Consider the following 16496-nt stretch of genomic DNA (forward strand, 5'->3'; position numbering starts at 1 on the left):
TGCAATGAATTTCCCTTAAGGCACATAATGGTAATTCAAATCAGATCCTTATGAAGTATTAGCTAAAGTATTCAGTACAAAAGGGAGAGAGAAAAATAAGACCAGATAAAATGACTTTGGATCTTTTTTGGCAGTCCATAATAACATATTCAAGATTCAAACCAGATTAGTTTGGATTCTCTTTGATTTTGAAGGAATCTAATGAACCCCCTATAGCCTCTTTTCCTAAATGTGTAGTGGGCATCTTGATGGTGTTGGGTGATTGTATCCGCCTGTTAATATTAACATTCCAAAAGCCTGCAAATGAAATGTTTACAGAGGGATATGAAAGTAATTTATACAGTGCTTTTAACAGGATCATGAGAAGTGTGGTTTTGGCCTTATTGCAATTGCGTGGTCCCTTAATTATAGATAGTGTAATTCCCTAGCAACAATCTGTCGTTCCGTCATCTCCGATCAGAGCTGAACCACCTAACATGACATTGAAAAGTCATGATGCTGCTTCTGTGGCCCGGGTTCAAAGGCGAACTGGCTTACTTTATAATTAAAGAGAGAAACGCACCTCACCGAAGATCAGCGGATGAAATGATAGCTATTGACAGTAGACAGTAACTGTGTGACATAAAGCCTACACCAATTTATTACCTCAACAAACCTAACATAATGAACGTTGAATTAATACTGATGGCTGAAACCAAGTACTTTGGGGGAAGTGGAACTGTTGTAAAGTATTCTACACAACACGTACTCTGAAAGCCTGAAAGTGTTATTCAATACCTGCATGACGGGCTGTCTTCTGCAAAACACTAAAGAAGATATTTTGAAGAACGTTGGTAACCAAACAACATTGGCCCCCATTGACTTCCATTGTATGGACACAAAACCACAAATACCACAAAATATCTTCCTTTGTTTTCCACAGAAGAAAGAGTTATATACTATTTTTAAATAACATGAGGGTGAATAAATGATTATTTTTGTGAACTCTATCTTTAAAGACATAATACTTTCCATTATACATTGCTATAATAATACATTCTAACCTAAGAAGAAGTCTAAGGGTGCATTTTGTATCAGTATTTTATCTCTTATGTATGAGATCAGTGGATGTTTTTTTAAAGTAGGCAAGAACTTGTAATTACAGCGATTTCTTTCTTTTGAATTCTCAGCACTGAATTCAGCTCCGAGGTGGCAGTAACACAGACTATAATGAAGTTCACAGTTCGTTTTGTCAATCCTCCGATATAGTTCCTAAATGAAGTGGTAAGCAGTTTGGAGACGTGTGTTTTTGGCAGCACATTGTTTTTATTTGTGCCAGCGCGTTTTTATAGCCATCTTTGTCAATAAGGCAATAAGGCCTTTATTTCTGACAGAAGAGAAACATTTGAAAAGGCTGGTTTATATTCCCCGGAGCTCTTGAGCATGTGTTCATGCTTAACTTTTGATTCTTTGTGTCTTTGTACATTCCAGGAATAAAAGAAAATATTCTCCCTGTCTGTGTGTACTATGTGGGGTACATAGCTTTGTTTATAATTCTAAATGTTATTATTATAATTGTTATTATGAATGTATTTTTTCTGTTTAAATATAGCCTGAAGATCCTAACCTGTTTATGATTATAAAATATATTATTCTCTAAGTAAACAACCACACAGCTGCGTAGCTCAACATCAATGCTTTTCTTGAATTTATCACTGTGACCACAATTGTATATCCTGCTTTTCATTCTAGCTATAATAATGTCACTGAATCCGAACATCTATCCGTGGGACAAATATGAGAAAGCAAATAAATTGATTTCAGCCTTATTACAGTCTTGGATGATATTAGATGAAGAAGATGATAAAGGCGCCCTGTTTTATAGGGACTTGTGTAAAGCCTGTGCTTGCCTTTGGCCATTCTCTTACAGCCAGCAAAGAGACTCCAAAAAGGTCACCTTACACACCAATCCCAGCCCCATAGAGACAGAGGTTTTCCTCTCCTGAACAAGAAAATCTACATAGTGTTTCCAGATCTGCCTGGTTAAAGCTACTTGATCCACATCCATCTCCCTCATCTAAATTGGGCCAGTGGGTCGAACGCGGTGGGGCTTGTGAAAAAGAATCACCAGTTTGCATGACCGTGGGCAGTCTCCATCAATCAGAAACACAATGCTTAAAGGGAGAAACCGGGACGGGAATATTCAGCTATCTCTCGGTGTAGTGTCTCAAATAGTCATGGGAAATACTTTATAAACGGATCAAATGATAGTTTGCCGTTCTTGGTGACAGTTATTTCGTAACTGACGATTATGTAATTTATTCTGATCGCTTGCTACTCGCCAGAACTAACATTTACACCTGAATGCATGAGACTGATGTTAACCATCTTGTTCGGTTCAGATTGACTTTGCTTTTTATGTTTGCACAGCCCAGAGACTGAGTGTAAAAATAATGTGTATATAATGTTAGATTAATAAGTTCTTCTGACCTTATAAGAACCAAGCGGTGAGAAATCATTTTATATTTAATTCGTCTTTGTATTGCAAAGTGTGCCAGAAATGAAAGGGACTCTTATCGGATCCAACAACGTTACATCTGTTTGAGGTCAATTGGACCCTGACATAACAAATTGTTGAAATATAAAATAAATGAAATCCAATTAGGCAGTTGGCAGAAGCGTACTTCTACTCTACGTTACAAAGCTTTGGATTTTAAATTTGCTTGAATATTCATTTTATTTTTTCACGCGAGATTTTGATACAGTAATATGGTGGTCTTAAGTTTTTTTTAAAAAATGGTCAACCTGTGGTCCTGATGCACGAGAAGAAATGTTTTGAATTATGCCTCCTGTTGTTGCTTGAAAGCCTGGAGCTATTGACTTCTCAGTTTGAATTCTGTGAATTTGTGTGTTTTAGCAAACGCAACGCCGTGTGACCTTTCACCTCCCGGACGGATCTCGGATGGAGAGCTGCAGCGACAGCGGGCTGGGAGAGCAGGACTCCAACAGCGGCGCCAGTACCACCCATCCTCTGCCTCTGGGCTTCCCTCAGGAAGAGTACTATGAACAGACCTCACCAAACAGTCGCACCGAGGGCGATGGGAACTCCGACCCAGAGTCCAGTGAGTACAGAGTACCGACCTCTGTTTTTTTACCAGTACATTTTCAAAGTTGAGCATGAGGAGACAGAGATACAACTGTAGGGGTCTCCAAGTAACCTTGACTCACAAATTGCTAAGGAATGTTCTCCTTTTTTGTTTGATCAAATTATTCAAGCCCCTGAGCATAAGTGCATAGGTATGAAATATTGTATATACTAGAGATGACCCTCTAACTACCGATAGTTTGAAAACAGCCAATGAACCAAATTGATTTAGTTGTAAATTGTAAACACTATTGTATGCATTTGACAATTTCTTTCATCGGAAGCGACCTACAGTGTTTTTTCAGTATGTGTGTTCCCACTGCTAATGTAATGCTCGACCAAATGAATAGAAAGGCACATTCAAGTTTTTGAAAAATGAAGAATGAGAAAAGTTGAGACGTAAACTGAATAATGAATATTTCATATTTTCATGTATTCATAAATCGAAGAACATTGATCATGTTACTGTACATCGTTTGCATGAAAGGTCAGATTTTCTTTGGCTCCATTGAAGCATACAAGATGCTCTTTGGAATATTCTCAAATCACACTGGGATTACTTGGATCATCAGGTTTTGCTATTTTGGGGCTCTTGCCAGGTCGAGTGCTGATGCCATTAAAACAAAATGTTGTAACTAATACTGAGGAATTGAAAACGTTACAATATTTCTCTGACAATTTAATTTATTTGGGAAAAACTGTGTTAACCCTTTTAAATTATAAAATATACACAAAAAATAAACAGGCCTATTCACAATTTGACATTTGAAACCGCCATTTCTATTTGTTTATTTATATATTTATATACTAAAATCAATAGACTTTTTTCTACCGTGCCTTTTGTGCCTATTCTTTTTATTCATGCGCAATATTATATTTGTGCAGAGGGAGCATTGTTGCTAAGTGAACATTATGCTTCGCTCTATAATAGCGCTTTGCGACGCAAATGATGTTTGTTTTGGGAGGGTGTTTATTTGCTCAACTTGTTATTGTTTAATGAGGCGCAAAAGAGCTGGTTTGTATTTACTGCTGGGCTACTCTGTATCGGCCATTAGTTTGACCGACTGGAATGTTTGACCATAAGCTTGCCACGTCTTCTTCATCATCCAGCTCGTAAAGCGCACTTTGTCTTTGATTCTGGACGTAACCCTGGGACGCTTGAATATAGTAGGACTGTCCATGTGACTGGCGGATCCTTTGATTCTGGGGTTTGTTACAGCCTGATGGTCAGGAATCAGTGGGTTGACTGTGATCAACGAATCTCTTCATCCCTCGCTGGCCTACGCATCAATAATATGGACGAATTACCATAGCGTTATTCATGTTGTCAGAGGCAACACGAGTTGGAAAAAAGAACAGGATGAACTAAATTGGCTTGCATAGACCTGCAGATTTCCTCGCTGTCTGCCGTGTAAATGAGACAATAGCGTCACTGGCCGAATCGTGAATGTCTTTCCCATCTGCACTGCAGTAGCGGGGCTTTGATGCTGGGTGGAGGAAGTATAAATGCATTTCTATGGCTCTCCCTCTGCTTTGCTATTTACATACACGTGATCCAAGATTAGATTTTGTCAAACTGGCCTGCTGTGTATGATATTTAAAGATGTTCTCTTTAAATCTGGCTTCGTCCATACATTTTGACATCAGTATATACTTTTAATAAACCATAGTTTTATTATATACAGTTGGTGCAAATAAACACACTATTTTTATGGAAAAATGTTTTGACTGCAATTCAATAGTTGTAACATCTGATGGCATGATTGACTACAAAATAGTTTTCAAGTACATGTAACAGATGGTTATTGATATATAAAACACTTTGCAAGATGTTAACACTTGTCCAGAAGCACTAACACTTTCATTTCTAGAAATTGGTTGAACATTTTGAATTTTTGTTGGTTGTATTCTGTTTATACATCTGTGCAGTTTTTAAATACTGAAACAAGTGGCGATCCAAAAGGCTACAGTAAAAAGAAGGTAACCTTACAGTGATAGTTCACCCAAAAATGTTGGGTTCTTATTCATTCCCTCACCCTTACATCATTCTGTGTTATTCTCTTTCATCTGCATAATCATTTGAAGAGCATTGGTTACCAAACATCATTGGCTCCCATTGACTTGCATTGTATGGACACAAAACCACTTCTCCATTTCTCAAAATATCTATTTTTTGTTTCACAGATGATTGAGTCATATACAGGTTTTAAACCACATAAAGTTCACTAAATTATGCCAAATTATTTTTAGGTGACCTGTCCCTTAAAACATTACAGTTTATCATAGGCCCAACACTATACAAGTATGTTAAATTGACATCCATCAGGATAATCAATAGACAGTACTGTATGTCACTAGGCAACTAAGAAGAATGAACAGTTTTGCCATTTTCCCTTCACGAATAATACACCTTGTTGACGTTTGAACATTTTCAGATTGGCATATCCCTGACACTGTCTGGACTATTGTGCACAGATTTTTTCTTATGCCGAGACATGAGAACAGGCTGGATAATAGGCTGCCTGTGTGCAGCATCCTGTTGAAAGTAACAAACTACAACACTAGCAGTCATTTGCATATGCTAAGTGATTGCTCTCTGGCTCATTAATATTCTACAATGGAGGCATCTCAGGCTTCATAAAATCAGTCTTATAAATGGGAGCACAATGCGAATGTCATATGGGAATCTGGGTTAATTGGCAAAGTGGACACCATTTTTTTATGTAATATAGTTCCTCTCTGGAGTCCAAATTGGTCTTTCATGTACAACACACAACAAATGATCAGGAGAAATCGTCACGGTATACCGCAAGAGGGAATTCTAAAGTCAGTCTTGTTACCATGCTGCTTCTTTCACTTCGTTCAAGCAAAGCTGTCTTTGTACACAAAATACATCATTTATTCTATTGTCAGAGCACGAGCTGAGAAACCCAGTGCATTTTCGAAACAGAAAGCCTTCAAAGTGGCTGCTTCATGAATAAACATGAGCAATCCAGCACTGCTTAAATGAAAAAAACATTGCACGCTTTCATCCCGAGATTACTTGCTATGGCCGGATTGATAAAAATCACAGCATTTATTTATAATCAGGAGCTACGTGGTGTGCGCTGAGATTCCGAAAAGGCTATAAAAGTTTAATGTCGGACCCTCGAGCGCGGCAGGACTCCGACGAGCCCTGAAGTCGGCGGCCTCATTCGGCTCCCATTTTCTCGCCAAAAGTTCACTGATAAAAGCTGACGTTGTGGTTCAGAGTTCAAAACGGGAGTTAGATCCCCTCTCTGTTGACACTCTGTGAGACTGTACGAGAGGAGCATTGGAGGCGTAGGGAGCCCAAGACGGATTAGATATGGTTTTATCAATGAGCAGCAGGCAGCTGTAGCTGTGGCAATCGCTTATCTTGTCGTCTCAATTTGAAAAGAGTGAGAACAAGAGAGAGAGAGAGAGCAAGATGAAGGAAGATCGAGAGACGGAACCGCAGACCCAGGGAAAAGGTGACGGAAGATGGAAAATAAAGAAGACCTAAGAGGGTTTACGTGGGGAAGGTGGGGCGGCAAGGTCTCCCGTGTCAGCCGGCGCTGAGTAACAGCAGGCGGAGAAGCTCGGGCCTTCTTACGACAATGTATTTCTCCGCTCCTCTTTTAAACAGCATCTTTATTAGACCACCCGCTTTGGAAATAAAGTTCATGTGACATTTATGTTAGCGTTATTTATGAGGCAGGAGGCAATTCGTTTTATGGCTCCTTTTGCTTCGCCTCCTCCGGCTTGCTTTATCAGACTGTCACCAGTATAGTTTGCTCATTTTTGTTACACTGCTCTGGGTGATTCGAATTTGTCACGGCCCCTGGCCGATTGGCTAAAGACTCAATTCTGCTGTCGCGAAATTAGCATGGATGATGTTGTCTCACTGCCACTTCCCTCCTTTCTCCAACCCCGCTTCCCAGCAGCTGGCAGGAGGGAAAAGGGAACTTCTCTGACAATTCACATTTTCAAATTTTAGCTGTCCCTTCAGGCTCCAGCCAAACCTTTGTACTGGAACATCGAACAGTATAATGCATTCGAGTGTATGTTTTTTCATATCGGCAGTGCCATGGAAACCGGGTGATGTGTTTTTGTTGAGTGATCGATCTGAGGATTTATAAAAACAATTGATTGATGTTTCCATATTTTTCCAAAATGTATAGTACATGTGTAGCTACTGGAGATGCACCGATATATCGGCCAATAATCGATATAGTTTTTTTTCACACTATAGGCTATCGGCCGATAGTTTAAAAACACCCAAATGATTAGGGCTGATATATCCTAATCAAAAGAGGACGAGAAAATGCAATGATTTTGTGCTTTGTGTATAGAAAAGGTTTTGAAACATCTCCAGTTTGATGTTCAATATTAATAGTCATTATATGAATTAAAAACAATCTGAAAGTTAAGAGATATTAATTTAATTTTCAGAATCTGTATCGGCATAGACAGATATCATTCGAATAATCGGTATCGGTGGAGAAATTTAGTATCGGTGCATCGCTCATGTGTACAATTCTAATTTTATTTCTAGATGTGGATTGTGTAAATCAAACGACTTATTTAATCTTTGTTTATATCATTAAAGTGAGCATTGCCTTCAGAGCGTCTGGTCTTTGAAGTAAGCACAGCACTTCAAAGCTAATTTGGCGGAATGGTGTGTGTTTCATGATCGCATGAGTTAGATTGTTTCCTTCCAAATAAGTCAGATTCATTACATAAGGAATATTAATAAATTTACCCTCCTGGAGCCTGGCAGTACGTGTTAATATTCATCCTTAACAATTCTCATACTGTAGACGTCTTACCGGTGGAGACACGTTTATCCAGAGTGACTTTCAGAATAAACATTTTATCAGTACATGTTCCCTGGGAATCAAACCCATAACATCCGTGCTATACCAGAGACCGTGATGCACTAGATTTTGTACCACCACCAAGGGACTGAGAGAACCAAGCGTCCATTAAAGATGCCTGCAGACATGCTGAATAGATACAGTATGGCTGTGTGTCATGCGTGTTTGGTTGCTTTCCGATATCACGTGCAATCCAAAAGGTTTAGTCTTAGGGAGTCTTCATTGTTCTATCTAAAAGCATGTTGCTTCCCAGTCATTAGAGAAGTATTAGTCATTGAAAGAGATAAACGATTTCCCGATCTGTAGCATATGGTCTCTTATGACCAGTCTATGTCTTTCTAAGATCTAAATCTGGTACATAAAAATAAATAAATAAATTCCACTAAACCACTCCATTTTATTCAAGTATAATAAGATTATAGTTTTAATGTTGTCCATGCGCTTCCAGAGTAAGAGCTTTATTGTACACTTTCCCTAAGTGCAATCACGGGTCATTTTTGCTATTGTTGTCCTCTACAGTATTAAGAACAGTGCATGGACTTGGTTTAGCCCAGATATTAAATGCGCTCTCTCTCTCTCTTCCTCTTTTTCATTTTGGAAGAGCGTAGTTGTTATTGCTGTTAGTTGTATAAACAGATGCTAGGTTGGCCTTTTTGGATAATCTTAAGCGGAGCATGTTAAACAATGCTATAAACACTGCATAAGTGACGGAGCGCTGAGTAAAACACATTTCTATTTAATCGAATCAGTCTGCCTATTATTTTATTCAATTATCAGTAATGAATGTGTAGCTTAATTACACTGCATTACGTCTCCATTTCCCAGTCAAAATTCTCTCCGGAAACCTTTCTACACAAAATGGTGACTTGCAAAACTCTCTCGCTGTCTGGAAATTATTAATAATTGTCACCAAGGGAACAGTCTAAAATCTAAAATCTAGTTTGAACCTTGGCAAATAAATCTCTGTTACGTCTGGCTCAGGACTGAGAGCAAAACCGAGATCTGAAGCGATATTTTATAATAATGTATGTATAATGATTTATGGTGGGCCATTGTACTAATGAAAATTGGCCTTGGATTAAATAAAAAAAATCATACAATTTTAAACAAACATAAATGTTTAATGATAATTAAAGGTTTAATTCAGGTCATAGAGACTGATTGGACGAGAGGCGTGCTGATATTTAAGACCAGGACCGCAGTAGGAAGCTTTACAGTTTTGTCTGGAGTCTGCAGCTCCATTTATTTATTTGAGACATTTATTTTATTTGTTCATTCACCATTTTTTTGTTGCATACTCTTTTGTTATGTACTTTCTTGTGCACTGATTCATCTTCTTGCCGTTATTGCTAAAGAGTACATATTACCAGATCATGTAAATTACTTTCCATGCAGTAAATGAATGTAGGCAGTATGCCAAGTTGTAAAGCCAAAGGTGAATGAATAACAAAGTTATTGGCTTGGAAAAAGGGAGTTGACTCTGAATCATGCAAACGAATCGTGCCCTTGTCCGCCACGGATTTACGTCACTACATATAATCCCTGCCTACGTTTTGCTAGGACTGCCCACGAAAACTTCACTTTTCTCCCCCAAACACTGTAGCTTGTGAGCCTCATTCGCGGTCGGCCAATCACAGCAGACTAAACTTGACTCTGATCTGAGTAGGCTGGCGGAAAGGAGGGGATTAGATGGATGATTCGCCGAAATAATCATTTGAGAGTCAGTCAAGTAAGGTAAGAAAAACTGCATATTATAACAAAATAATAGTGTTTTTACACCTTGTATGTACGTAAACTTGTTGTTGGATATTACATAAACCAAAATAGAATGTTAAAAATCATGGAATATTTACTCTTTAATCGCCAAAGAGTCACCCAAAACCCTGTTTTTGATTTTAAAAAGCGTCACTTTAAACTCATAACAGAAGTACATTTATTTTTACACCACACAATACCTTAAGCAACGGGGTTTGTGTTTTTCTCTTATTTTCAGGAAAATAATACCAATGTCTTTGTCTTTTCTGGTTTATTCCGCTACTGTATATCTCACTATATCTGAAATGACTGAAACAGCTAATTTGGCAACTTGATATGGAGCCTAATATGATCAAAAGACCTGGAAATGCATCAATATATAGGTGCATCAAAATAATTCAACACATCAGAGCGCCTGTCAGCCAATATGAATCAAAGTGCCTCGATTCCTGCTTAAAAAGCTACTTTAGCTGTGTTGTCCCTTTTTTTCACGATATAAATATTCTGACATTTAATCATAAATACCTCAAAATCCACTTTGAACTTAAGTTGTAATATGACAAGACTGCATCAAAGCAATGCCGGTATTTCAAAAACATAATAGCATGTTATCTCATTCTTGGCACATGCATTAATGAATATTTTATTATAATATTTCTGTGTTTAGGACCTTGTATGGGACGCGAGTAATCATGTTCGGATGGTCATTTGAACCAAACCTTATTTGCAAAGCCGGCTTCTCTCAAACCAAACAAGTAAATGTTTTGTGAGCTGCAGGGCTTTCCAGCTGCTACACAGGCATGGCTTCAATTAAACAGCGCCAGTATGAATGTACATTTTTGTTGTATATCCCTCCGGTTTTGCCTTTTTTCTCCTCAAGCTCATATCTGGCCCAGGTCAGGTGGGATTTGATTGGTTTCATCTGTATATCCATCGGAGCCAGCAGGATTTGAGAAGAGAGTTCACTCTTTGAGCTGATATCTGTGTTTGGTCTGCTTCAAATGCCATCGATAGTTGTCTTGGGGAGACGATCTATTGATCTGGAAAGTCAAGTCAAAGCACTTAAATCTCCTTTGTTTCCCTCGAAGATTTGGAAAAGTGTCATGCAAGAAAGCTCCAAAAGAGTGTATTAAGCAGCCGTTCATGACGTATCGAACACAAGCGACCTGTTTTTGAACAGAATATTTTTGGCTTTGGTTTAAGCCGCCACTTCTGATCTTTCCACCCTCTCCACCTACAGGGAACGATACGAATTCTAACGTTCCAAAAATGAGCATTGTAAGTGTTAATCTTTGAAATATTGGGCTGGGACACAGAGCATTTCTAGAAGCTTTTATTGGTTTGAAGAACTCATCAGATTAACTTTTTAATTAACATTTATGAAAGGGATTAAATGACTTTTTAATGAGGAGAAGATACCTTTCTCTGATAAAATATCCATAACTGCCTTTAATTCAACATTTCCACGAAAATGTCCTTCTGGATATTATTTGGAGGCTCGTTTGAGCTCTGCTTTCCGCACAGAGCCAAACACAGCCTGAAAAGCCACCGCACACCACACTGGATTTCAAAGGCACTGACAATTAAAACAGCTATTCTGCGCTTGTTAACACGTTCAGTAAGTTTTACGTCTGATTTGGAGGAAGGATCAATAGCTGTCACGTTTGATCGCATCTGCACATGAAGTATCCTGAACTCTGTGGGGAAACTTCAAACGGGCCGCTTGAAAGCACGGCTATCAATTCAACTTGTCTCATTTTTCTGACAAGTGGTGCGATTCTGATAATCCAAATCACCTGTTTTTTGGGCTTTTAGATAAATAGATAAATAGAGAAAACGGTAAAATGCTTAAATATGCACACTTTCCCCGGTATTCTGATGTAGTTGGCGTTATTCACACATTTGTGAAATAGAGCTAAAGATTTTTTAGTTGGTGATAATAGTGGCTTGTTTTATTATAGGCCTAATTTACATGGAATTGATTCGGATCTGCACAAAAAATTTAAAATTAGTTAAAGGGAAAGTTCCCCCAAAAATAAAGATTCTTTCATTATTTACTCACACTCTTCTCATTCCAAACCTGTATGACTGTCATTCTTCTGCATAACCAAACGGACGATATTTTGAAGAAAGTTCATTCACTTGCATTGGTTTTGAGTCCATACAATGGAAGTGAATGTTTATCGCCATTGTTTGTTTGCCAACATTCTTCAAAATATCTTCTTTTGTGTTCTGTTAAAGAAAGTGATGACAGAATTTTAGTTTTTGGGTGAACTGCTCCTTTAAATCAAATATACTTTATACTAAAAATCCCATATAAAACAGACATTTGTTAAAAAAGTAAAGAAAAATGACAGTTCCTGACATTATTCAGAACGTGGAAAGTAAGAGAATTCTGTAATTCTGAAAAATTACATGTTGTTAACAGTGCAGCAGTGACCGGTAATAAGTAAATAAGAAGCAGATTTTCGCCACACTCATGACCCTGCAGCATCTCATAAACAAATTAAACAAGTTAGCGTAATGTAGGAGTACAGACCCAAACATGGTCAAGATCACGACCAAATCTGCAAAGGCACTTCTGTTCGAGACTCAAGATTTCATCATCTAAATGCCAACTTGATGAGTATTCTCCAAAACGGCATGATTTCATTGACCGCATACACACTTTTCCGCCAGAGGTATATGTACAGCAGCTCATTATCAAAGCTTTACAGTGCCATGATACATGTCTTGGTACACATCAATTTTTCATGCTCTTTATTCACAGAAACAGATTCCAGACTCCAGTTCCATCAATCAAATGCATTTTGTTAGAAGTCTATCATCCTTCAGTAACATGCGCCTTCCAGTCGTCGGCACAATCCGGCCTGCTCGATTGGACACGGTTGCCAACAGACTTACTTTCTCATTCAGATGCAGCAGGAATACATGAAAAGTCGATGAAAAATATATACGTTGATGTTTTATTAAATGCCACATTTTTACAGATAGCCTTGACAAGAGTTTTTGTCTCTTACAAATCTTACAACTTCAGGATTTAACGCAGCTGAGAAAGTTATTGGAGTAGATTTTGTTTAGAATAAATATGAATGCTTTGCTCTACATTTTTAATTGTTTATCTTAATAACGTTCAGAGCGTTTATATATGGCATTCTTAAACAGTGAATTATGCATGCTTACTTCTCCGAATCTAATGTTGGGACAATTGTGTCTACACAGAGAAGTAGGCCTATAAAATATGCCACGGTGAATTGATTAAAATGCATGGCCTTACCCCTTTCTCATTTTTCTTATGCAGACAGTGCCAAGGATAAAGACGGCTCTGCTTAGATAGGCTTATTGACCAAAATAACCGAGAGTCAATATGCTCCTTTAAAGCTAAACAGACTCAGCATATTAAGGGGTTGTATTTTTGGTCGCAATAACTGTATTGACTTGTGTCATATTTATATCTAGTTAGTAAATCATAGATTTGACACATGCCAAAGCCGTTTATGTTTGTTATTAGTAAAACCGATTGCATATTCATGAATTCGAAGCGTACTACAATAAACCAAGGCATCTGGGCCATCCATAATGTAGAGTTATGACATGATCTCACCTATTGTTAAATCGAAGCAAAACATCGCTCGATCCATTTCCAATTTATCACGGAAAGAAGCGAGACAATCCCAAAGCAGCTAATATTAGGGCAGATCGAATGTGAATAAATAATCTTTTTTAGCTCCGAGTCCTTTATCTTCGCACAGGTCAGTGGGATCTAATCTAGGGGTGTGTGCGCGTGCATGCAGGAGCCAGATTACTCGGTGGCACCCTGTGGTCCGGTGATCAATGTGAGCTTTGATTCTTTGATAAATTGGTATTCTCAAACAAATGGATGACTTTAGAAAGAGCTTGGGGCCAGTAACGTTGACAGATGGAGTGTGGGAACAAGGGAGCTTTGCTGAGTGCAGGAAAAAGGATTTCATTTGGGACACACAGGATGGATTAGACTTGCCCTGGCAGGAAGTGTTTGGGCTAACAAAATATGACAGGAGCTTTTGAGGGCTCGACACTGAACACGGGCCCTGGCGGTGGCGTAGCCTCCGCGCAGAAGAGCAGCCGCATTCATCACGTTCGCCACGGTCAAGTTCGCAGGCCATGCCGCCACCATGCATCTGTGTGACCCCCAGGCAGCCGAGCACTGGGGAGAGTCAAACGGTTGCTTGGCGAAAGGAGCCACCGATGCACGCCTGTAGCCGCTCCACCAACCAACCAGTGTCCGTGTGCCCCGCTTCCTTCACGCACCTGCTTGGTTGCATCAATTTGCTCTCGTTCCAGGCGGTCATCACTCCCAGGGGCTTCAGCTGCTCAACATCTGTCACGCCATGTAGATTTTTTTCTGGTTGATACATAGATGCTATTTTTAATGACTTTAAGAGAGAAAATCTCACTTTTGGGTAAAATGTTGTATATTGCTAAATTGGCCAAGTCCCAGTGATGAAAGCAGGAGGACAGAAAGCAGATTATTGTAGTTTGGTTTTCAGTGTTATTGTTTTCATTTACATTTTTAGATTGTTAGATTTCATGTTTTCAGCAATCTGTTTAATATTTATTTGTTCGTTTTTTTATGTTACTATATAAGATTCAGTTATGTTTCTGTTTATGAGTTTTAATTCATGTTTTTATTTGCTTCATTAATACATATACTATTTAATAATTTAACTAATATCATCTAAATAAAATTATGTACACCAACAATTTATGTAATTATCATTTTTTATTGATTTAATTTCACTCATCAGTAATGTTTTAATAGTTTTTGTTTAGTATAATAGCCTTCTTAATAAAGAATAATAAAAGGGATTATTTGAATTGCTTAAAAATCAACAGAATAATTAAATGAGTCCAGTTAACAGAACTTTTCCGGAGCGATATAAATAGTAACACAATTAGGTAATTTCCTCTAGTACATTTTCTGATAGTTCAGTATGTGTAGCATAGCGGAGTACTGTGAAAACAAATGAACAAATCCATCAAAACAGATAGCAATATTGCCAGACAGCAGCACAAACGGCTTCCAAACTTTCGTCCAGATTCAGAAACATAATTATTTTAAAGGCATTCACAATTAAATGTAACTTTTTCACTTCAATGGCACATAACCCTGCGGTTACTGTACATAAATCTTCATTTAAAGTCCTCATGCTTGTAATTAAAGGTACATTGACCACAGAAATTGGCGTTTCTGATAAACTTTCATCATTAACACCGCTCTCACGGGTCTTAATCCTCCCACCGTGATTTCATTAAGATCTACATATGGAATTACGCACATTTATTTTGCTGTTCGCACAAAAGGAGTTGTGGCAAGCAATGACCATTACCACAGAGACCTGTGATTATTCAATTTCAGCCTTTTTGGTACAAAGCATCGCTTTCTCTGTAGTCCAATCTATAAAGCAGAGCTGCTGTGTGTGTCCATGATTGTGTAGTTGGCTTAACTAGTCTCTCACAGAGGGAGGCAGATGTTGTCTTGCGGCATGGCCGTTTGCCTCTGCCACTTTGAGGCCTGATGTCACTGTGCATGCAGGTGCACTGCTCCTGTGGGTTAACTCTCTCTCGCTCTCTCTCTCTCTCTCTTGCCGGTGGTCAGAACTGCAAGTGTCACACCGGGGGATATGCCCATTAGACCCAGTGAGCTATAATAATTGATGATCAGACCTGCTGTCAGAGTAAAAATGCAACTCCAAACGAGAAAAGGCATGCTGGGGCACTTGTGGTAATGCAGACGGAAACATGGCATTAGGCTGTCGCGTGCTGCAGAATGAAGGTATGAAGGGAGGTCCCGGCTGAGGGGCCCGTTGCGGTTTGTCCTTGAAATAGGATATTTGAATGACGCAAGATGCTCTGTTGGTAATAGACGCCTTGATGTTTTTCAGCCCGTGGACCTATTTTACACCCCCACAGTCTACGGTTTCAGTTAATTATGCATGTGTGTGAGGAGAAACAGTGTCTCCAATGGCAACCTGTAGGTAGACCCCATAAACCAGGCCCCGGCGATTATCCGACGAATGCCATGGCCCTTATTTCAGAGAAATGCGCCCGATCGTTGCCGGTTCATTTTTATGTTCGGCTGTGGGATTAATGATGAGAAGACCTGAAAGAGCAAAAAACACAACCCGGAGATTGGTATCAGTAAAGCTGGGTGGGTCTCTCCGAAAGATGCATTATGCGGCGTTATGGTTCTACTTAGCGCTAAATCAAAGCAGACGTTTTTCAAACCGGCCTGTCCTGTGACTAATCGTCTTGTTAAGATGGCTGGTAGGCATTTCATTATGGTGAAGATATTGTGAATTCATAATTCTTAACAAACAGGGCGTACAAGGTGTATCTAATTAGGCATTTTACACTCCATTTCTTAACAACACCGGTAAACACTCTCGAGCTTGGAAACTGGATCACATATTTGGATCCCGGCATGATGGTGCACACCTGTTTTTCCCTGTTGGGGAGAAATACTGTGTAGCGAAGCAGAGCGTCTGATTTTAGCGCCGCTGAAAAATTAAAAGACGCTTTTAATCAATCTCAGGAGTTTTGCGTTTCTCTGTCTTATTACTTTCTGGCGGATTCGTGGATTTGCGTTTTCAAATGATTATTCCCATTATTCCTCAGCCTAACTGTCCATAGCCGCACGTTTCCGTAGTCACTCCCATCTGTTTTACCTTTCAGAGCATCTGCCATGGCTCGCAGGAACA

At 38.9% G+C, this 16496-nt stretch overlaps 1 protein-coding gene across 1 annotated transcript in view; it reads left to right on the top strand.

Moving 5' to 3' along the window:
* The window catches only part of pcdh11 (protocadherin 11), a 152921-nt gene that overhangs the window by 92946 nt on the left and 43479 nt on the right, over positions 1–16496 (top strand). Inside the window, exon 5 of the mRNA XM_079479921.1 lies at positions 2897–3101. Coding sequence (XP_079336047.1) covers positions 2897–3101 — 205 coding nt within the window. The remainder of the gene's footprint in view (positions 1–2896; positions 3102–16496) is intronic.

The sequence above is a fragment of the Barbatula barbatula genome (assembly GCF_947034865.1).
Source record: "Barbatula barbatula genome assembly, chromosome: 18".
NCBI classification, from domain to species: Eukaryota; Metazoa; Chordata; class Actinopteri; order Cypriniformes; family Nemacheilidae; genus Barbatula; species Barbatula barbatula.